At 41.5% G+C, this 21,712-nt stretch overlaps 1 protein-coding gene across 1 annotated transcript in view; it reads right to left on the bottom strand.

Annotated features, from left to right (window-relative positions):
- Window positions 1-998: 998 nt before the first annotated feature.
- The window catches only part of CMYA5 (cardiomyopathy associated 5), a 165,266-nt gene continuing 144,552 nt past the window's right edge, over window positions 999-21,712 (bottom strand). The window contains 3 exon segments of the mRNA XM_029575603.1: window positions 999-4,284; window positions 10,921-11,097; window positions 14,199-14,298. Coding sequence (XP_029431463.1) covers window positions 4,035-4,284; window positions 10,921-11,097; window positions 14,199-14,298 — 527 coding nt within the window. The 3' untranslated portion in view covers window positions 999-4,034.

The following is a 21,712-nucleotide window of genomic DNA, read 5'->3' as shown; positions in this document are numbered from 1 at the left end:
CCATCTTTTCTGCCAAACTCCTCCCTGATCCCGCCCCTCACAAAAATTTGCATTCACACATTAGTGTTCGTATCACATGAGTTATAGCATTAACGTGTTATCACATGTGCTAACCAAATAACCTCTCTACTAAGGCTATTACACCATAACACATTTTGATGAATAACCCTGTTAGAGACAACAAGCTGAGGTGTATCTCTCTCTCGATCTCTCTATATTGAGATCTAGATAATATAGGGCAGAAACTTTACAACTCTTTAGAACAGATTTCTTGCGGTAATTTTTATTTTGGATCAGAATCAGAAAAACGACTCTTCAGTTTGTCAAGGTTCAGTAACTTATTTATTGAGGGTCTTTATTGATTAAACTTAATTGATTAGGTATTATTCAACCTATATCAGTTGCTTCAGATGATGCAATACAGGTAAATGCACTTTTACTGTTTCTAAATTAGCATAGCGGATCAATGAATTGTAAACCTGCACATATTTCACCAATACACAAATCCTACCAGCTAATTAACTCAATATTACTTGGAATCAGTTCTCTGACCTTTCTTACCACACTGATAAGTAGCTAGTGAAGCTCCATGAAGACGTCTCTTTCTCTCCGTTTCTGTGAGCAGTGCTGTCCATTTGCTGGACAGGAACACATAGTCAGCAGTTTGAGATACAGGAACTTCAGTCAGCTGTCTGTAGGTCAGTCCAGGATATCAGGTAGAGATGTAGCAGCTTCTCTGTTCAGTGTAGGAATCTTCAGCTCAGTGATTTGGTGTAGCAATCTCCAATCGATGTCTGTCTTTAGGCCACAGGAATGCAGGTAATTTTTACTTGGATACCAGCGGTGGTAATGCTGGGCCCAGGACTGTCTGTTGGCTGGCTGGGCTTCAGGGAGATGGCAGGCCCTGCTGATGTTGACAGCCTTGCTGTCTAGTTCCTGTGTTCCACTTACTTTAGTAAGGAATCAGATGAGTATATGAATATTGATGAGGGCCAAACTCTGCTTTTGATTGGAGGATTCTCCTTTTTTTTTTTTTTTGGAGAAGTTAAGAATTCATCTTGGAATATGTAACTACATAGTCTTAGGAATGCTTAAAGATAAGGAGTGTCCAAGCCGTGTTGACTTCTTTGTATCAGGCACATCCAAAAGTAAACTTTTCTGAGTTTTGTCAAATAAAGTTTATAATCCTGTTTTTCTGTAATGTCTGCATTTCCCAAGTCTTAAGAAAATCCAAACCCTTGCTGCTGTTTTTCCATATTAGTTTGTTCAGAGAAAATGTTGCTTGGCCTAACACAGATTTGTGGCCTATTGCACCTACAATCTACAGTGGCATAAGAATAATTAAAGTCTACAAGTTCTGTTACTAACTATACAGATGAAAAAATGTATTAGTATGATGATGCATTCCTTAAAATAGTCAGAAATGTTCCTTACCATGAATAAAAGCTTTAGAAATGCATTTTGCTTAGATCTAGTATAATAATTTCACCAACAGAACAAACCATACATTCTAAGAATTAAAGTACTAGCTCTATTTTAAAGGCTTACTAAGTAAAATGCCTAGAAAGCTTTACTGAACCTCTTTTCTGTGCTGATTAACTGAGTCTGAATTGTGCTTCCTAAAACTATTCCTTTTCTGGTGCTACCCAAGAACTCTGAAACACAGGAATCCAGCACAAAATAATTTCATTCTGAATGAGGTGTAAAATAAAGGTCAACAAAAATTGTAGGTGAGATCTTTTTATTGGACTAATTTAACACATTTCTGAATAGCTTTTGAGACCTACACTCCCTCCCTCAGGTCAGTACAAATTTTAGCATTTTTGTCTCCACAATAGTAATGCCAAAATATATGCTACCAATTTCTTCTCAAGGGTCAGTTCTGTTTCACCTAGTGAAGTATTCTCTGTTTTCATAAGATAATTAAGAAACGAGCTCCCAGGACCCTCCTGCTGCACACCACTGGGCAGCTGTGCTTCAAAATTTTAGATCATACTGTGCATACAGCGATGACACTTTGCTTTCAAATCTATCAAACTATGTTACTTTTCCAAATAACACCTCAGCCAAGGCCCAAACCAAACCTCTGAGAAAAAGGCCACCAGCTTCCAGATGCAAAACATAATAATAAAAAAAAAAAGATGCAATCCACTATTAAGAATCTTTCATCTACTATTAAAAATCTTTTCAGTGTTTCTCAAAAAAGCTGTTAACACAGAATTGTGATCTCCTAGCAATAACACAAGGTTTGAGATAAATAAGCTGTCTGGCCCTGGGTGTGATTCAGTCAAGAACCAGCAGTAGTACACTTGTCAGCTCTAGAATCTCATCTTAAATCCAGACTGATGCTGAGCTCAAACTGAGTCGGGTGAATTCACAGTAAACATAGTAAGCGCCTTGTCACAAGAAAGACAAAAATGCTCACAGAAATGTAGCAAATGTGCTGCTGGTGAAAACTCTTGCTCAGCTGATGCTTGGAGCAGAGCTATTGTTAGATTAAAGGCAAACTGGCCACTGTAGAAGTACTCAAAGCTGATTTCAAGGAGGAATAAATACAGAACACAGGTCAGCTCAGCCAGCAAAAAAAAACAAACAAACACTTGCACTCTTCGTAGTTCAGATTCAAAACTAATCATGAAAACCCCAAGGAGGTCTGGTGTTGCACAGGATGCCAGTGGGGCAGGGCGTGAATCTCCTTGTCTCTGGTACCTATTACTGGTTGGATAAATAAAACAGTTTTCCTTTTAAGCTGCCTGGTTTCTTGTTTGACCTGCAAAGAATATGAGCAATTTATTATTTTTTTTAAATTTCAGGATGAGCTCACATTAATTCAAGCAGGGTTGAGGTTAGAGGGCACATTCTGCAGTGTAGTAACTACTCTATACATTAGGGGAGGTCAAGTCCTTACTCTTTTCTAGTCTGGATAACACAATTGTGTCTGTACGAGCCAAAAACTCTGAAGATATAACTGATGATTCCACATTTAATTTTAGCAGATACACATGTGAGTTCAGTTTCCAGAGCTCATATACAAGTCATCATTGAATAACCAAATCAAAACTTTTGTAGCTAAGTAAAAAGTGATAATTAGACAAATAATTATTAACTATTGAGAGCAAGATGAAGCTACAAACAAATAGCTTATGAAATGACCTTTGATTTCCTTAGCAAAGCCCACTATTCAAAGGGATTCTGTGCTGTCTTTAGATGATGTCAAATAGCATACAAACGGGAAGTTTTGCAATACAATACAGGTATACATATACACAATTACATTTACATGCTAGCCAGCCCAGTCACTTCCAACTGAAAGCCACTTATGGATAAATACAGTGTTTTCCTAAGCTATGCTGACAACTTGGAGCAGATATATTTCCATAAACCTGCAGAAGACTGACTTCAAAGAAGCAAATCCTAAAAATAAGGGGCTAGTATCAGCTCTGTCTGTACCAGACGACTGGTATTTATTTTATTTATTTAGTATGGAACAAAAATTCAGTTTTTAAAAATAAAATCTTCAGTAACCACAAATAAACCGCTATCCATGAATGGCAAAGAGCAATCCATGAAGCCACCATGGAGTTTGTTTTGCAATAATTCAGAATAATAAAGTTAAATATTGTTTTCTAGATGCTTGAAAAGAAACCATCTAACCTGACATGGCATAAAATTACAGAAAATCATTGAAAGGCAAACTTTTAAATAATAGGAAACTGGAGGTATTTGACTACTTCATATCTTTCTCCTTCTATTTCTAACTATTTCTTAGCAGCGTTTTCTAGCAAAAGTCAGTTGGTTGTTTAATGAGTAACAAATTTACATCACATCCAAGGTTTTCACCACACGAAATATCTTTTCAGAAAAATATACGGACGGCCGTTCATGCATGTCCGTTTACCTTTCCCCTATCAATCCACAATCCCCATGTAGGCCTCTCTATTGTATGGAATATATAAATAGATGAAAGTAAACAGTGTGCTTGTAGCTGCTTGTTGGCGGGAGAATGGCGGGATGAGCCATTGGAAAAGAGCAGACTAGCTGTGCTTAAACTCTGGCATTTCGATCCCTGTATGCAGGTGAAGCTCCCCGGGTGTTTCCAGCAGGAAGGCAGGGTGGGCAGCCTCCGACAGCCGGTGCCTGATGGAGAAGAGCAGCCGCCCCTTATGCACGCTGAAGAACGAGATCCTCCCGCCGTTATAATCCAGAAGCGTGCCAACCCTGGCAGGGCGCTCGGTCACCAGGACGTCGCTCGCCACCCCAGCGTGGAGGAACCTGCAGCTGAAACTGAATGGAAAAAAAAAATGAAAACAACGGATGACGTAAAAAGAAAAACAAAACAAAACATGAAAACCTGTGCAGTTTACATGCTGGCTCTCAACTTTCCACAGATGATTACCTGGCAAGAGCGTTATATTTATTCCCTAGTGTGCGAGTGACTTTTCTTAACTGCAGCACAATTTTATTATTGCCATGCTTCAGATTCAAAACCTAGTGTTACTGTAACCTTTTCTAAAACGGCTCAGTTTGCTTGCTTTTGGCTCAGATGGCTGCCCTTCAGCTGGGTATTTCTTCAGTTTTCTGGGAGGCGCTTAATGACTGCATTTATTTGCAGGCATCATCATCCTCACAGTGGAGCACCAATCATCCGAAGATCTATTAACAGGAAACTCGTTATCTATACAAATTTGCAGTCCCCGGGCCGTGATTTATTTTACCGGAAAAACCTCAATTATCTCAAGATTATTGGTTGGCTTCATATGATCCATTTTTTTCAGAAGAAAACTCCCATCCTTAAATTCTTTTCATCAGAAAATGTCCACCATATCCCGAACATCTGTTCAGAAAAATTCAGTATCCGGAATGGCCTCTGTCCTGACCGTTCCAGATACAAGTGCATTACTACAGGAGGTTCCAACACTGGTCCTCAAGGCTCGCAAACAGGTCTGATTTTAGGAATACCCACAAATGAATGTTCATCAGATGCCTCTGCAAACATTTGGTATTATAAGGCTAATTTGCATATCATAGGTTCACTGAAACCCAGACTTGTTTGCTGCCCTTGAGGATCAGAGCTGTGAACTCCTAAAACAATGGTATGGCCAGCTGCATGAGTAGCAATCTTACATTAGAAGTTATCATGAAGGTGTGGATGCTGACCTTCAGTGATTTGATCCTTAAATATTTCTCAGTTATTGTAGCGTTTATGGGGCTGTTATCCAAAAAGGGTTTGTTCGACTAAACTTCAGTTAGTTGTACAAACTCCAAGTTTTAAATATTTCACTCCACCGAATGGCAGAGTTTTAGCTGGCTAACAGGCCGATTCAGTAAAAGTCGCGGCCGGCGCGCGCACAGGCCACTCTCCTGTGTACGCGATTCAGGGGGGAAAGAACATGCAAATTAGGGCCCTCAGTAAAAAGAGGCGCTAGGGACACTAACGCGTCCCTAGTGCCTCCTTTTTGACAGGAGCGGTGGCTGTCAGTGGGTTTGACAGCCGACGCTCAATTTTGCCGGCTTTGGTTCTCGAGCCCGCTGACAGCTACGGGTTCGGAAAACGGATGCCGGCTAAATTGAGCGTCCATCTTCCGACCCATGGGTCGCCGGCCGATTTAAATTTTTTAAATTTTGGGGCCTCCGACTTAATATCGCTATGATATTAAGTCGGAGGATGCACAGAAAAGCAGTTTTTTCTGCTTTTCTGTACACTTCCCCGGTGCTGGTTGAAATTAAAATGTGCGGCTTGGCTGTACATTTTACTTTCTGTATCGCGCGGGAATAACTAATAGGGCCATCAACATGCATTTGCATGTTGCGGGCGCTATTAGTTTCGGGGGGGGGGGGGGGTTGGATGCGCGTTTTCAACCCGCTATTACCCCTTAATGTATAAGCGGTAAAGCTAGCGCGTACGCACTTGCAAACCTGGGCTTGGTAAAAGTACTGTATCAGCCTGCAAGTCATTACTCAGCTAAAAGCTGCATAAAAATGAGGCAGAGGTAGAGTTTAAATGTACCCAGCTAGTGCTGATATTCAGTGCTCAGAAGGTAAAGTAATCCGGCTAACTCTGGAAAAACTGCAGGCTTAAAGTTAGCCAGATAGCATAAAAAAATAAATAAAAATAAACTAGCAGCCAGGCAACGGCTGAGCTCCCCCTCCCTCTTCTCCAATCTCGAAAAAATTAGCAGCCCCAGCAGAGCTGATCCCACCCACCTACCCTAACTGCAACTGTTATTTGTGAAAATCCCTACCTTGGAACCCCCTAGAGTGGGAGGAGTAACATAGTTCACCTCCTCCTTCCCATGAAATACATAAGAGCCGCTAGCTCACCCACAGCTGAGTTGTGAGCAGGGCTTGGCTCTTCGGCTATTGCTTACGGGCCAATCAGTGAAGGACTGCAGTGAATACATTAATATATAAGTACTGGCAGCTCCTATGTGTTAAGCATTTGGGAAGATGTAAAAGCTGCTACTATTCCACTCTGCACTGGAGCAACGTTAGGGGGTTCCGGGGAGGGGATTTTGCAGACAAAAGTGCATAACCTGGGGCACAGACTTTGGAAGGTATTATTTTCTCATCATTTACTGACCAGGTCTCAGTAATAGCCAAATTGTTAATCTCACTATTAACAAATTATACAAAAGGGCCATCTTAGAATTAATATCAGGAGCATTAATTAAAAAAAAACAACATTTAAATTAATCAGTCTCATGTAATATGTAATTTCCAGAGTCAACCTAGGAATATGAATCAAATTGGACTCCCTCTCTAAAAACAATTATCCTTTCTAAGTCTATCAGAAAAAGGATCTAATCCAGCTGCATTCCTACCACTTTCAGTAACAGCAATAAAATTCTGTATAATAACCGCACAAATACACCAAAGCACATGAAAGGCATGCACAAAGGAGCACAGTCCTCCGACACGGGCCTGCAGCGCACACCACCTTTCAGCTAGTTTTAACAACTTCGGATTCAATGACGGGTCGAGTGGGAGGAGCCAACAGCTCTGAAAAGATTGCTCAGTAAAATGCACAGTGCAACAAAATTGTCAATAGCAAACAATTTATTGAGGTTAGATGTGATCTTCATTTCAGAATGTGATATCAGTCACTACTCTTCCACAATATTCACTTTTATTTATTTTTTTTATAGCTTTTTATTTAATCATGGCACACGTACATATTCCGATTCGCAGTCTAGAACCATCATGTAATAAATCACAGTAATATTGCATTCTTTTGATTTTGATCATCACATGCTAATTCAGCCTCTTTTGTGTGTATGCTAAGAGGTTAGGGCTCTTCAGCTTGGAGAAGAGATGGCTGAAGGAAGCTTTGATAGAGGTCTATAAAATCATGAGTGGAATGGAGTGCAACAGGTAAACACAAATCTGTTGTTTACTCTTTCAAAAAATACAAAGACTTGGGGACAATCCAGAAGTTACTAAGTGGCACATTTAAAACAAATCAGAAAATATTTTTTTCACTCAATGCACAATTCATTGCTAGGGAATGTGGTAAAGGCAGTTAGCATAGCTGGGTTTAAAACATGTTTTGGGTAAGTTCTTGGAGGAAAGGTCTATAAATCATTACTAACCAGGTAGACATAGGGAAACCACTGCTTATCTCTCTGGGCATAAGCAGCATGGAATCTATTTGTTGTTTGGGATGCTGCCAGGTACTTGTGACCTGGATTGGCCACTGCTGGAAATAGGATGCTGGGCTTGATGGTCCCTTGATCTGATCCAGTATGGCATTTCATATGTTCTTATCAGTTAGGTATATTTTGCGTATCGATCAAGAATACTCTCTTTACAGATGCAAGGACATGGATTTCTGATAGGCTAAAGCCAACCCTTGACTGAAAAAGTGCATGGAAATGTACTTTTAACTAAGTTAGACAGTCCAAAATATTAAACAGAACTAGCCAGGTTTGGAAATTTATATAGGAAGATGATGAGGACTGAGACAGAATATGAGACAATGTATAAATCTTTCACTATATTTTTCTGAATTTAGCTTTCCTTCCCCCCAGGCCAGGCTCCCAGCAATTTTTTTAAATGCACTGCTCCCAAAAATCAATTTTATTCTCTCCTTAGACAATTGCATTCCCTGTTAAACCTCCTTTCCCTATTAATCTTTTAACTTATTAATGGAAGCCCTCAAAGAGCTCAGAGTAAGTATGCACAGCTCTTCTTATTGATCCATGGATGAGGTGGGTGAATTAAAGATTTACTTTTTTATAAATTTCTTTTTCACAGTAGCCCCTGTCCTGATCTGGTCCGGAGGACAAGAGTTCATGGGAAGGCTCATAGACAAGGACAAGAAAGTCCCATGATCTCCTGGAGTTCCCATCTGGGGAAAAGAAATCTCTCTTTCAAGGCCATTAGGGTCCAAGGCAGCACCATTTACCAGAGGTAGGTCTTGTCAGACAAATCTGATCCATTTCTTTGACTGGGTGACAACAGAGCTGGGGCAGGGAGAATGCTAGATACAGTGTACTTGAATTTGAGAAAGGCCTTTGACACAGTCCCACACAAATGACATAAATTAACTGAGCGACCTTGGTAATGGCAATAAAGGACAGTGATTAATGGAGTTCACTCTGAGGAAAGTGGCATGCCGCAGGGATCAATCCTTTCGACTGGTTCTTTTCAACATTTTTATAAGTGTTATTGTGGAACTATTGGGAAACGTTTGCCTTTTTGTAGATGACCCCAAAATCTGCAGCAGGGTAGACTCCCAGGAAGGTATGGAAACTATATGGCAGCTAAGATTTAATGCTAAAAAATGCAGTCATGCATTCGGGCTGCAAAAACCCAAGGGAGCTGTAGAGTCTATGGGGGTAAAATTCTTCCAGGCATGAAAGAAGAATGGGATCTGGGGGTAATCGTATCTAATGATCAATGAAGTCGATAGGGCGATAGCAAAAGCCAGAAAGATGCTTGGGTGCATAGGGAGAGGAATGGTTTTATTATGTATGTATTTTTGCTGCCCACCGTGAACATTGGATATGAGCAGGATACAAGTTTTAATAAATATGAAAAAGGCAGTATTGCCCCTGTAGAAGTCCCTGTTGAGTCCTTATGTGGAATACCATGGTCAATTCTGGAGAGTGCACCTTCGAAAGACTATAAACTGGTTAGAATTGGTTCAGAGGGTGACTACTAAAATGATGAATGGTCTTCGTTCTAAAGTATATGGGGACAGACTTAAAAATCTAAACATGTATAACTAGATGAAAGGCATGATGGAGGAGATGTGATCCTGACATTTAAATACCCCCAAGGTACCAATACACAGAAAGGAGGCTCTAGAATGAGGAGTCCTGGGATGAGGGGGTAGATTCAGGAATAACCTAAGGAAATATTTCTTTACACAGAGGGTGGTAGATGCATAGACAGCCTTCCAGTGGAGGTGGTTGAGACAAGGACAGTATTTAAATTCAAGAAAACATGGGAAAAGCACAGGGGATCTCTGAGAGAGTGCTAGAGTTTGTAGAACTGAGTAGTTGGTATGGATGGACAGGCTAGATGGAAATGTAATGGCAGAAAAAGGCTATACAGCCTATGTTTCTATGTTAATGAAGAATATCTCATCTTCCCTCGTCACTATCTATGAAGGAGATTCATTGACTAAATATTGCTACATGCCCACCCCCCTCCTCCCCAATTCTGATATTAATGCATCTCCTCAAAACCTATTGACCTATGTATAACTGTGCAGTCTATTCAAGATCTGGCAGAACACAAAAGCTGGCAGTCTCCAGGCACATGCTATGCCAGTGAAGGAAGGGGTCTCTCACACAGAAGGGTGAGACAGGAATTGAGAAGTGGGGGAAGGAAAAAGGGAATCCTGAAAGGCAGCAGATACACATTTTGTTTCATAATTTACAAAAAAATATTCTGGAAAGATACATTGAACTTTACTGACTGAAAGTGTTTCAGCACCTATTAATGTTAAAATACATGAGGAAATAGAGGAGCATGTATGAGCTGTTATACAATACATACATCAATGATGACTATAAAGCTTAATAAAACCTTTAATTTAAAAACAGTGATGATCTACCACATTTCAGTCAATGAATTTCTCCAACAAAAGAGAGTTAGTCTGAATGTCTAATACACAGCAAACTGTAAGGTTTAAAGCAGAAACCCTGATGCTATAGTAACTAGGAATGTGTAGAACAAAGATTTTCATTTTGATTTGTTTTGTTCGTTTTGGGGGATTTTGTTTATCAGTTTGTATAATTTTTTTTTGTTTGGTTCATTTGCTGAACTGAACCTCCCCCCCCCATTAAAAACCATTCTCCCCCCCCCAAAAAAAAATCAAAACAGACTTCCTGGAGGCCCTATGTCCTCCCTCCCTCCCGAACACAACTCACTGGACCTGTGCCAGACCCAACTGGAGTGTCGATGGGCCCCTTCAACCCTCCTCCCACTAGCCCAAATACCCGTGAGGCCCAAGCCTATCTGACTGGGCTTAGCTAGGCCCAGACAAGGCCTTTCTGGGGCCTTCTGTCCCCCTCCCACCCTATAAAAAATCTCCAGGGCCGAGGACCTCTCCAGCCCCCACTTACCCCTTCTGTGGGAGTCTGATGATCTTATAAAGGGCAGGAATGATGCTACTCACTCCTGCCCTGTATCCCATTTATTTAAAGCCCAGCCAGGTAGACCCCTATCCTGCAATTATTTTGGCCAGTGGAAGTAGGGTCGGAGGGACCCAAGGAGGCCTGGGCCCTAAAGCTTGTGTTGGGATGGGAAGGGAGGTCAGAAGACCTTTAGGAGGTCTTTTCCCCCCCCTCACAAAAACAAAAAATATCCAAACATTTTCAGGTATTTTCATGAAAATACCTGAAAATGGCCTCATTCATCCTGTTTTGTGCATTTGTTTTAAATGATTGAACTAGAGCAAATCAACTTTACCTTTTTTCTGTAGAACAACAATACATGCACCAAGAAGTATTGTTCTCTCCCAGGACCCAGTTTCCTGGAATCGCACTATAACAAGCTCCAATCCGGAAGATTCTGCAGCCTGTAACCGTGGTCTCCCAGTAATGCCGGCCACGTGCTGGCAGCAGCTCACCCAGCACTGCTGGAATTCTGCATATGAAGGTGAGCACAAAACAAAACATTTCCTTTTTAATTTCTCTCTATACTGGGGGGTAATGGTTTTCCTTTTTAAGTATCAGTATTCCTGATCCTCCTATCAGCACAGGCTGGGGACACAGTGGAGAAAGGTAGCCACAGCAAGACAGTGACAACAACTAGCTAGGCTCAGGGTGCGCGCATGCTGTGCTCCAGAGACAGTGGTAGTTTGTGGCTCTTGGCTGGGAATTGTGGCTGCAGTGGCTCAACTAGCTGGGAGGGGGAAGCATCGTTAAAAATGGGAAGGGGGGGGGGGGAGAAATAAACCAGGTAGCTGCAAATGAAGGCTCACGTTGCTCCATGGAGAACCTGCCAATTCCAATTGATCTGGAAACCCAAAAGTGAAGGAGGAAGGTGCTGGCTCAAAAATATCTCTATCTACAAATATGTAATTATCAGTGGGGTGGGGGTTTCAAATGGTTTATTCCGCTAAGATAGCTGGATAAATCTAACCAGTTAAAATGTCCCGTCCCCCCCCCAAATCTCTGGCAAGCTAAATTTTTCCACACAGAATTGCATGGCGCTTAAATTTAGCTGCTTAGAATAGGTGCTCCCAGGCCTGCACTAATCCAGTCATAGAAACAACAGGCCTAGGTTTATAAACCCTGTTTTCTTTTTTTTTTTATTGTAAATTTTATATTATATATATTCATGTCATCAGGGATTATTTGGGTTATATGTAAAGCTGTTATTATGGCTTGTTCTTGTTTATTTCCTCATATACTTTGGTTCTGTGCTCATGTGAATTTGTTACAGTCGTCTTGCGTGTGATTTTGTTATCTCTTTTAAAGACATTTTTAATTTAGTTTTGATGGGATGGTGAGGTATTTTGTTGGGAATTATGGGGAGTTATTATGAAATGCTCTGTTTTGGGTTGTATGTTTATAACTGGCAGTGCCAGTGCAAGGGGGGGATTCTAGCTGCCCTAGGCGATGATGTCACATCATCACGTGCTATATGTTCCCTCTCTCACACGAAATGCACCTTCATGCCTCCATCTGCAGACACAATCACATCTGCGTTGCCACACTTGCCTCTCCACCCTCCTGAAAATTCAAATATGCCGTTCTTGTGTCAGCCTACGGCACCCCGTGCGGTCGCCTAGTCCGCCTAATGGACCCGTCACCCCAGATAATTGGATGTGGTATTTTATTGTCTATATATATATATGGTATTTTGGTTATTTGTTTGTTTTATCTGATTCTGTTTTTTGGGGTTTTTTTGTTCTCTGCTCTGAATATTATTTTGGATTAGCAGAACAGACAATTTTATAAATAAATAAATTTAGTTTGGCTAGATTTGCATCTGAAAATTTGCCTATTAAGCTTCAATAAATTTTGGCAAAAATGAATTCCAACAATAATGAAAATACAAAAATTAATGAACTTATGCTTTGCAAAGGGTCCAATTTGAAGTTCCCTGAGGCCAAGACATGAATATGTCCAATTTCAGGTTCATTTATTTATATAGAGTGTCATCTCCTTTGTTCTATCTTGGATAGCATTTGTATATTTATTTATTTGTTCTGTGCATGAATTACCTTTTACACAATATCAGTTCATAGGTTTTTGTATTTTCATTACTGTTGGAGTTAAATTTTTGCTATCATCTTTGTGCCCATGCAGAAGAAATGTTGTGGTTTATATTTGTCTAAATAATTTTGTTGCAGAACTTTTGTATTTATCTAAAATATTTATATTCCACCCATGCTAAGTGGATTACAATAAAATCATTCATAATAAAACAGACAAACCATAAAGATAATGGCATGTCTACCAGTCCTTGACTGTGCTCCACAATATACCTTTACTACTTTTATCTACACTCACTGTGACAGGAGTTAGGGCAAACAGCACCTCCAGATAATTGTTCCTCTATGTCTAAACACATGGGTGATCTATGATCTGATAAAACAACACCCTTAGTCAGAGAATATGTCAAAGGACTTCTAATATCATTCACACAGATATCCATATTCTGATGCTGGCCAGTTAGCAAAGTTAATCAGACAAACTTACCAAGGTAACTTTGCTGGGATATTCAGTTGCACGGATGTGCCACTGACTATACCATGCTATGTTAAAGTTAGCCAGATAAAATTATCTGAATAACTTTAGGACTGCTCTTCAGCAGTCCTAAAGTTGTCCGGCTATGTCCCCTAACACCCAAGCTAGCTGAATAACATTTTAGCTGGATAAATGATTATCCGGCTATCTTGGAGCCGATCAGCATAGGAGGATTTTCAAATCACACCATGTGCCAGGCTAAGGCCGATCTCAGGTAGACAATTGGTGCTGAATATGGACCTCAATGTTTCTGGTGCATACAGTTTATCTTGTTTTTTGTTTGTTGATGCAGGCAATTTGCTGAGCCATGACCATTTTGAATTGTTTTAGAGTGTATTATTGTGTTTGTGCGTGCATTTTATTTAATTGATCAGTTCACAATAAATCTACATTGTATAACTGTAAATGGCTTCTGCCAGGGCTGTTGGAAGGGGGGTGCCAAGCCAGGGAAGGGAGGGCACTACATCACCCTTTTGAATCCGTCTGTGAGCTTGTCATCATGCAAGACTGAAAGGGGTGCTCAGGGTGCTACTTTGTAGAGATGTGTATCATGTTTTTGTATCGTGTCGGGTTTCATTTTGGGGACCCCGCAGGAAATTTCGTTTTTCCCGTGGTTTGGGGGTTTTTTTTTCAGGGGGGGGGCTGAATTTCAAGTTACTGCGCGCTAGCTCCCAATAGTGCACATTAACAGGTCAAAGCGCGCACTAACCCGAAAAATGAATTTTTCTGAAATTTCGGAAAAATTCCATTCGTTTTTCGGTTCCCCCGAACCATTCCGAGTTAGGCAATTTCATTGAAATGACTCAGTGGCAGAGGAACTGTAAGAGACACTATAAAGATCTTTCAGCAAAGCTACAGCTTTTAATCTTTCTAAAGACATCTCAACCATGTGTGTATGGTAACGGGATGTTCCCAAGCCAAGCATCCACACAAAAAAAGCTTACTTCCATATTAATACATAGATTGCAATGGTTAAGATTTTACACTTGCCCGGTGATTTTGCTTTTCTCAGTGATGCTCACTGACGTGCCATCTGGGGATATTTGTAAAGGAGGATGAGCAGTCTCTCTCATTAGATGAAATCTGGTGCCTGTTGCAATTTGGAGTAAGAACACATGATTTTAGAAATTACAGCAGTATTTTTAGCACATGCAAGCATCCTGATTGCATTCTTTTAACATTCACAAATGATTCTTTGTCAGAAAAAGCGTGCGGTATTCCCTTATTCCAGCATTATAGAGTTTCCAGTTGTCTGCAAGGACTGTCACCAGAAGGACCAATAAATAATCTGATTAAAAATGCAATACTACCTTCAACTTCACTATCATCAGATAAACAAGACCTAGTTAAAGAAGGCCTCAATATGCTTTAATTTTTCATAATTAACAGCATCTAAATCTTCAAAATTGAGAGACAATATGGTACAACAGTCTCATACAATTTCAAAGTGTTGATAGCACATATAATGACAGTCTTGCTGCAGGCTCTGAACTGAAACATTTCAGGATGTGTGCCAGATGGTGAAGCGGGAGGTGTTGAAGTCTCAGAATATGGGAAGCTGACAAATATACCAGAAAGAGAATAAGTACAAGTTGGCCATTAGTAATAAGATATTCAAAATTTTTCTTTAAAAAAGAATGGAAATGTCACATTAATATCTAATAGTTTTCTTACTGAGATAAAATATAAGGGGTTAGGTTTCAAAAGATTTCCACACATAGAATCAGCATATCCGCTTGTAAGTAGCACATACATGCAGATATGCTATTTTGGAAACATTATGAATATGTACGTACTTGCAGTGTCGCACATACATATTAACAAGTTAAAAAAGGGAAGCTTTAGAGCTTTCCGGGTCAGCGTATAGAAGATTGCGCACAATCAGGCTGATACAGTACAGTGCGCTCCACCGGAGTTAACCGGCATTTGGACGTGCGTTTGACGCGCTAGCTTTACCCCTTATTCAGTAAGGAGTAATAGTGCGTCGAAAATGCGCGTCCAACCCCCCCGAGACTAATAGCGCCCGCAACATGCAAATGCATGTTGTTGGCCCTATTAGTCATTCTCGCGCAATACAGTAAGTAAAATGTGCAGCCAAGCCGCACATTTTACTTTAAGAAATTAGCGCCTACCCAAAGGTAGGCGTTAATTTCTGCCGGCACTGGGGAAGTGCACAGAAAAGCAGTAAAAACTGCTTTTCTGTGCATCCTCTGACTTAATATCATGGCTATATTAAGTCGGAGGCCCCAAAAGTTAAAAAAAGTTAAAAAGAAAAAAAGAAAATTTAAAATGGGCCCGCGGCTCGAAAACAGGATGCTCAATTTTGCCGGCGTCTGGTTTCTGAACCCGTGGCTGAGGGCGGGTTTGAGAACAGACGCCGGCAAAATTGAGCGTTGGCTGTCAAACTCGCTGACAGCCGCCGCTTCCGTCAAAAAAGGGGCGCTAGGGATGCGCTAGTGTACCTAGCGCCTCTTTTTACCGCGGGCCCTAATTTAAATAAATTTACTGAATCGTTCGCACAGGAGAGTGGCCTGTGCACGCGCCGGGAGAGCGGGCACTTGCCCGCTCTCCCGCGTGGTTTACTGTATCGGCCCATAAGTGGCATATGAGCCTCTATTACCGAACTTGTGCAAACACTTTTACACTTGCTAATTGTCATGGAAGTGAAATTGCACTTGACTTTCATCTGTAGTTTTTGAGTAGGAGGTCTGGATTAAGAGGCAGGGAATCAGAGTGACGTGCTGGAGGTGTCAGCAAGAATGTGCATAAGTAATTATTGTCAGAAGCAGAGTATGCACATTCTTTATGTACGGCCTTGCTGGGCCTCCACTAAGAGGAATGCTCCATCAGTGTAGGTAGAGGAGAAGTATCCCTAGTGTTTTACAGTTCCCCCATATGGGCTGCTGTGTTGGTAATGTCCTGATCCTATGAAAACCAGAGAGACACCATCTTAGGGTGTGGATTTTTAGTTCAGTTTTTTAGAAAGCAGGATGATGCTGTGCCTGCTCCTGTTTTCCTTTCTTTTTTATTTTTGGAAGAGGAGACTTTTGGGCTTTATGCTTTAAAGTCTGGATTTAGTAAGGTAAAAAAGGGTACTCCTTTTTTCCTGTTGTTTCAGGATAGATTTTTTTCCTTTTTGTGAAGTTTGGTTGAAGAAAGTTCCATCAACCCTTCTTTCATTTTGTTTGTTTTTTTTGGAGACTGGTCTTATTTTGGTTGCCGCTTAAATTTCCCTTTCCAGAAAAGCTACCATCATCAAAAGAGGAGGTTTTCCAGAGGAGTCTCTCCCCCAGAGAGATCCAGTGACTCTTCAAAGATCAAACCAAAGGAATTGATCTGCATTCATTCCTGAGAGGAGGAGAATAGTAGGAAGTAAGGATAACCATGGCACCCATTCGGTATTAACAACTAACATATCATCACGATATTCTGGGAGGAGGTTGGATAAGACATAAAAAACCTATTTATGACATTTGGATTAAGGTATGAGAAATGAGACTTTGAATTATGCCATCTAGACTAACTCAAGTATCATATCCACTATTTTGGGAGGAAGCTCCAAAACAGCCTCTGAAATTGGGATAGGATATGGAAAGAAGGAGCAAATAATGCCATCATTACAGAGTCACTGATTTATTGTAAGAGGATTATGTAATGGACTATAATGAACAAGGACTTATAAATTGTCATTTACTTTATTTTAAAATCAATCACCAGAGAAAGTTATGCTGGAACCACATCTTGAGCCCAGTGGACTTTTTACTGTTATTCTTAAAGACTGCAATAACAATGCTCAGGGTTCTGATGGAAAATCTCCTCCCCACTGAGGAATCCTGGAAAGCAGTCAGTTGAAGGAAGGTGTGAAAAGTGAGGACATCATAAGCCCATTAAAATAAAGAGTGCCTTGGAGTCTTAGAGGACCTCAGCCCCGGATTTACATCTAGAAAATACCACACGCCTCCGCATATAACTCAGGGTGAATACATGCACATTTTTGTGCATATTACAAATATTGGATTTACATCTAGAAAATACCACCCGCCTCCGCATATAACTCAGGGTGAATACGTGCACATTTCTGTGCATATTACAAATATTGGATTTACATCTAGAAAATACCACACGCCTCTGCATATAACTCAGGGTGAATACGTGCACATTTCTGTGCATATTACAAATATTGGATTTACATCTAGAAAAATACCACCCGCCTCCGCATATAACTCAGGGTGAATACGTGCACATTTCTGTGCATATTACAAATATTGGATTTACATCTAGAAAATACCACACGCCTCCGCATATAACTCAGGGTGAATACGTGCACATTTCTGTGCATATTACAAATATTGGGTTTACATCTAGAAAATACCACACGCCTCAGCATATAACTCAGGGTGAATACGTGCACATTTCTGTGCATATTACAAATACTGGATTTACATCTAGAAAATACCACACGCCTCAGCATATAACTCAGGGTGAATACATGCACATTTCTGTGCATATTACAAATATTAGATTTATATCTAGAAAATACCACCCGCCTCTGCATATAACTCAGGGTGAATACATGCACATTTCTGTGCATATTACAAATATTAGATTTATATCTAGAAAATACCACATGCCTCTGCATTTAACTCAGGGTGAATACATGCACATTTCTGTGCATATTACAAATATTGGATTTACATCTAGAAAATACCACACACCTCTGCATATAACTCAGGGTGAATACATGCACATTTCTGTGCATATTACAAATACTGGATTTACATCTAGAAAATACCACACGCCTCTGCATATAACTCAGGGTGAATACCTGCACATTTCTGTGCATATTACAAATATTGGGTGGAATTTCCAAAACTTTACACACTTAAAAATTGGCACGTTCGTGTAGGTAGCCTCTACTTACATAATCTGTATTTTATAAAAGTAAAAATTACATACATTTTCATTTTCACATGCACATATATGTGCATAAAAAAGGGAGGTGTAGGGGTGTTCTGGGGTGGAGCCAACATTTACCTGCATATATTTGTCTACTTACATATTTTTACACCTGCTAATTATCTGGCGTAAGTGATAATAAATATGTCTGTTGTGTAGTATTGACTGCATGGGAGGTCTGGGTGAACTGGGGGAGTTCAGACTGAAGAACCAGGAAGTTCTCAATGACCTGGAGAAGGACTGGGCAAACTGGTTGACTAATTGGTAAACTGGTTAATTTCATTTAAGCACGCATGTTTTAAAATTGGCTGACTTACACGTAAATCGGAACAAGTCCTATTTTACTTTTGCACCTAAAATATGCCTGTGCATATTTTAAAAACAGGTAGGAAAAGTATGCGTGCTCAATTCATTGATATATGTGGTTTTAATGCACTGCATGTATTCATGTGTAAGCCTACATGTGGGACAGAGATACAAGTATTTTATAAAACACACATAAATCATATGTGCAGGTTATAAAATACTTGCATATAATCTGCTTGTGGCCATACACACAGATATATGCCACCGGATGCATTTGTTTGAAAGTTATCTTCATTATGCATGTAAAATATATGCACATGATTTTATAAAATGGATACAGAAAATATGTATTTTCTTGCATTATAAATATGCACATGTACTAAATTGTACGCACATCCCTTCAGTGTAAAAATATGTGCTATATTTGTAAGCTATGCAGCTCCCACCACACAGTTTGTAAAATAGTAGCATAAATCTCTGTGAGTCCATTAAATGCACATTTGGTAACTTGTGCAGATTATTGAAAATTGGACTCTCTATACTGATTTTCATGCACTACAGAGTAAGATCCTTTGACTTTATTACAGAGTAAATTGCCTCGGTAAAAGGAAAATGCATTCTTGATGTAACGAATGTTGCAGGTCTTCCATTCTCCTTTGGGAGCACCACAATCTGTTTCTGCCAGTAAAGGGAGTGCAGAATCAGATTAAACAGGACAAGGAGACGGTTGGATTCCGCTCTCCCCGAAAGAAAGAGTAAGAGGACCAATGGAGGTCAGAGTTTGAATTTTCAAAGAGAAAACGGAGCATTGGCCTGATTGTTTACCGGGTTCAGAAGAGAAACTAAATCTCAAAATATCAGTCTCAGGAGGAGACAGATTTGCTGTTCCGGAGGGAAGAGCGAAGAAACCTCTTAAGGAGCTGGAGCTTGTCCCAGGAAGGTACAGCCCTTGTGATGTCCAAAGAAAGAAAGCATCCCTAGTCCTGGGACAGATCCAGTCTGTCTAACTTTCACCTCAAGCCTGACAGAGAGAGGAGGAGAGGTGAGCTGTGCACTTCTATTGTAGAATACTGTCCTTGGAGTAAAGCACAACAAGTACTGAAGAAAAGTATGAAGAGACAGTTCTTTTCTAAATACCTTTCCCTGCCACTTTTGTCAAGTAAGAGACACTTTGAGGTGAATTTTAAAAGCTCGGCACGCACCAAAATCAGGAGATGTGCACACAAGTCGGGCTTTCAGGCGCCCACCGAATTTTAAAAGCTGCCCAGATGCGTGCGTATCGCCCGCTGCATGCACATCCCACTTGATTTCAAAAAAGGGGCATGGTCTGGGCAGGGTGTGGGCACTTCGGGTGCATGGCCAAGAGTTATGCACAGAAATACTTATGCACCCCTGTGTGCACCCAGGTCCACTGCCTCGTAACTTTTCTTCTGCTATGGAGGAGGTGTAAGTTGTAAAAAAAAAACAAAAACCAACCCAGCCATTTTGGAAGGATTTAAAGGGTCTGGGGTAACTGGGGGGAGTGCGGGCTATTAAACCAGGGGAGTTTGGAGGACGAACAGGTGGATGAACTGATGAAAATGATCATGGTGTGGACGCGCACCAGTTTTAAAATACCCAGACTTATGCAATAGAAACGGGATTTATGCACTTAGGGGTAGATTTTAAAATATTACGTGCGCACATCCATGTACATGTGCTACCCAGCGCGCATACATGGACGCGCGGTTTTATAACACGCGTGCGCTAGTGCAGGCATGTTATAAAATTTCGGGTCAGTGCATGCAAGGGGGTAGTCTAATGCAAGTACACGCTGCGACGCATAAGGGCAACCTGCCGCGTACAATTCCCCCAGCACAGCGGCAAATGGCCGCTGTACCGGGCGCCTCTAGCCCTGCCCCCCCCCCCCCCCCCCCCGGACTGCCCCAACCCCAGGACCGCCCCTTTGGCTAGCCCTGAGACTCACATGTGTCCTGGGGGTTTACGTGCATGGCTGGGTCCTTTGAAAATAGGCCCGGTGCACGTAAGGCCCGGCCACGGGTGTAATCCCCCGGGTTTTACGTGCGTAAGCTTTGAAAATCCAGCCGTTAGGCATATACCAATTTAAAATTAGGTGCATATGTGTGCGTTTTCAAGCTATTTTATAACATCCACGCAAGTTATATAATCACTGCATTCCTGGGTGTGCGCCGATGCATACGTACCAGTGTGCACCTGTGCTCTGCTTTGAAAGTTACCGTCCCTTTGTTGGGAACCACACATGCTGTGTGCTGTGTCTCCCTTGTTCAAGTGAAAAGAAGTGGTAAAAAGAACATTCCCTTGACCAGAGAAATGTTTCCCAATCCAGTCCTGGGGGCACACCTAAATGATCTGTTTTTGCTGGATAGCTGCAATGAATATGCATGAGAGAGATTTACATACACAGGATTTCTAATGCACGCAAATCTCCTATGCATATTCATTATGGATATCCTGAAACCAGACCAGTTAGGACACCAGTATACTTTTGTATAACAAGGTGCTGAAGGTCACATATAGGAGTACAGAAAGATTTGAGCGTTAAGGGGTAGATTTTATAATTTTGTGCGAGCGCGTACTTTTGTTCGCGCACCAGGCGCAAACAAGAGTACGCGGGATTTCAATAGATACGCGTGTAGCCGCGCGTATCCATTAAAATCTGGGATCGGCGCGCGCAAGGCTGCCAATTTTGGGCAGCCTGCGCATGCCAAGCCGTGCAGCCTACCTCTGTTCCCTCCGAGGCCGCTCCAAAATCGGAGCGGCCTCGGAGGAAACTTTCTTTCACCCTCACCTCCCCTCACCTTCCCCTACCTAACCCACCCCCCAGGCCCTATCTAATCCCCCCCCCCCACCTTTATCGATGGATTTACGCCTGCCGGAGGCAGATGTAAATCTGCGCGCGCCAGCGGGCTACTGGCGCGCCATCACCCGACCCAGGGGCTGTTCCAGAAGGCGTGGCCACACCCCCGGAATGCCCCCGGGCCGAAACCACGCCTGCGGCACCGCCCCCGAAACGTCGCGTCACCCGCGCCACGCCCCTGAAATGCCGCGTCACGATCGCCACGCCCCCGGCACGCCTCTCCATGCAAGCCCCGGGACTTACGTGCGTCCCGGGGCTTGTGCGCGCCGCCGAGCCTATGCAAAATAGGCTCGGCGCGCGCAGGGGGGTTTGGGGTAGGTTTTCTGGGGGTATGCGCATACCCCTTTGAAAATCTACCCCTAAA

Source organism: Rhinatrema bivittatum, chromosome 1 (genome assembly GCF_901001135.1).
Source record: "Rhinatrema bivittatum chromosome 1, aRhiBiv1.1, whole genome shotgun sequence".
Lineage (NCBI taxonomy): Eukaryota > Metazoa > Chordata > Amphibia > Gymnophiona > Rhinatrematidae > Rhinatrema > Rhinatrema bivittatum.
Note: the sequence above shows the minus strand (reverse complement) of the source record. Positions and strands in the feature narration are given on the sequence as shown.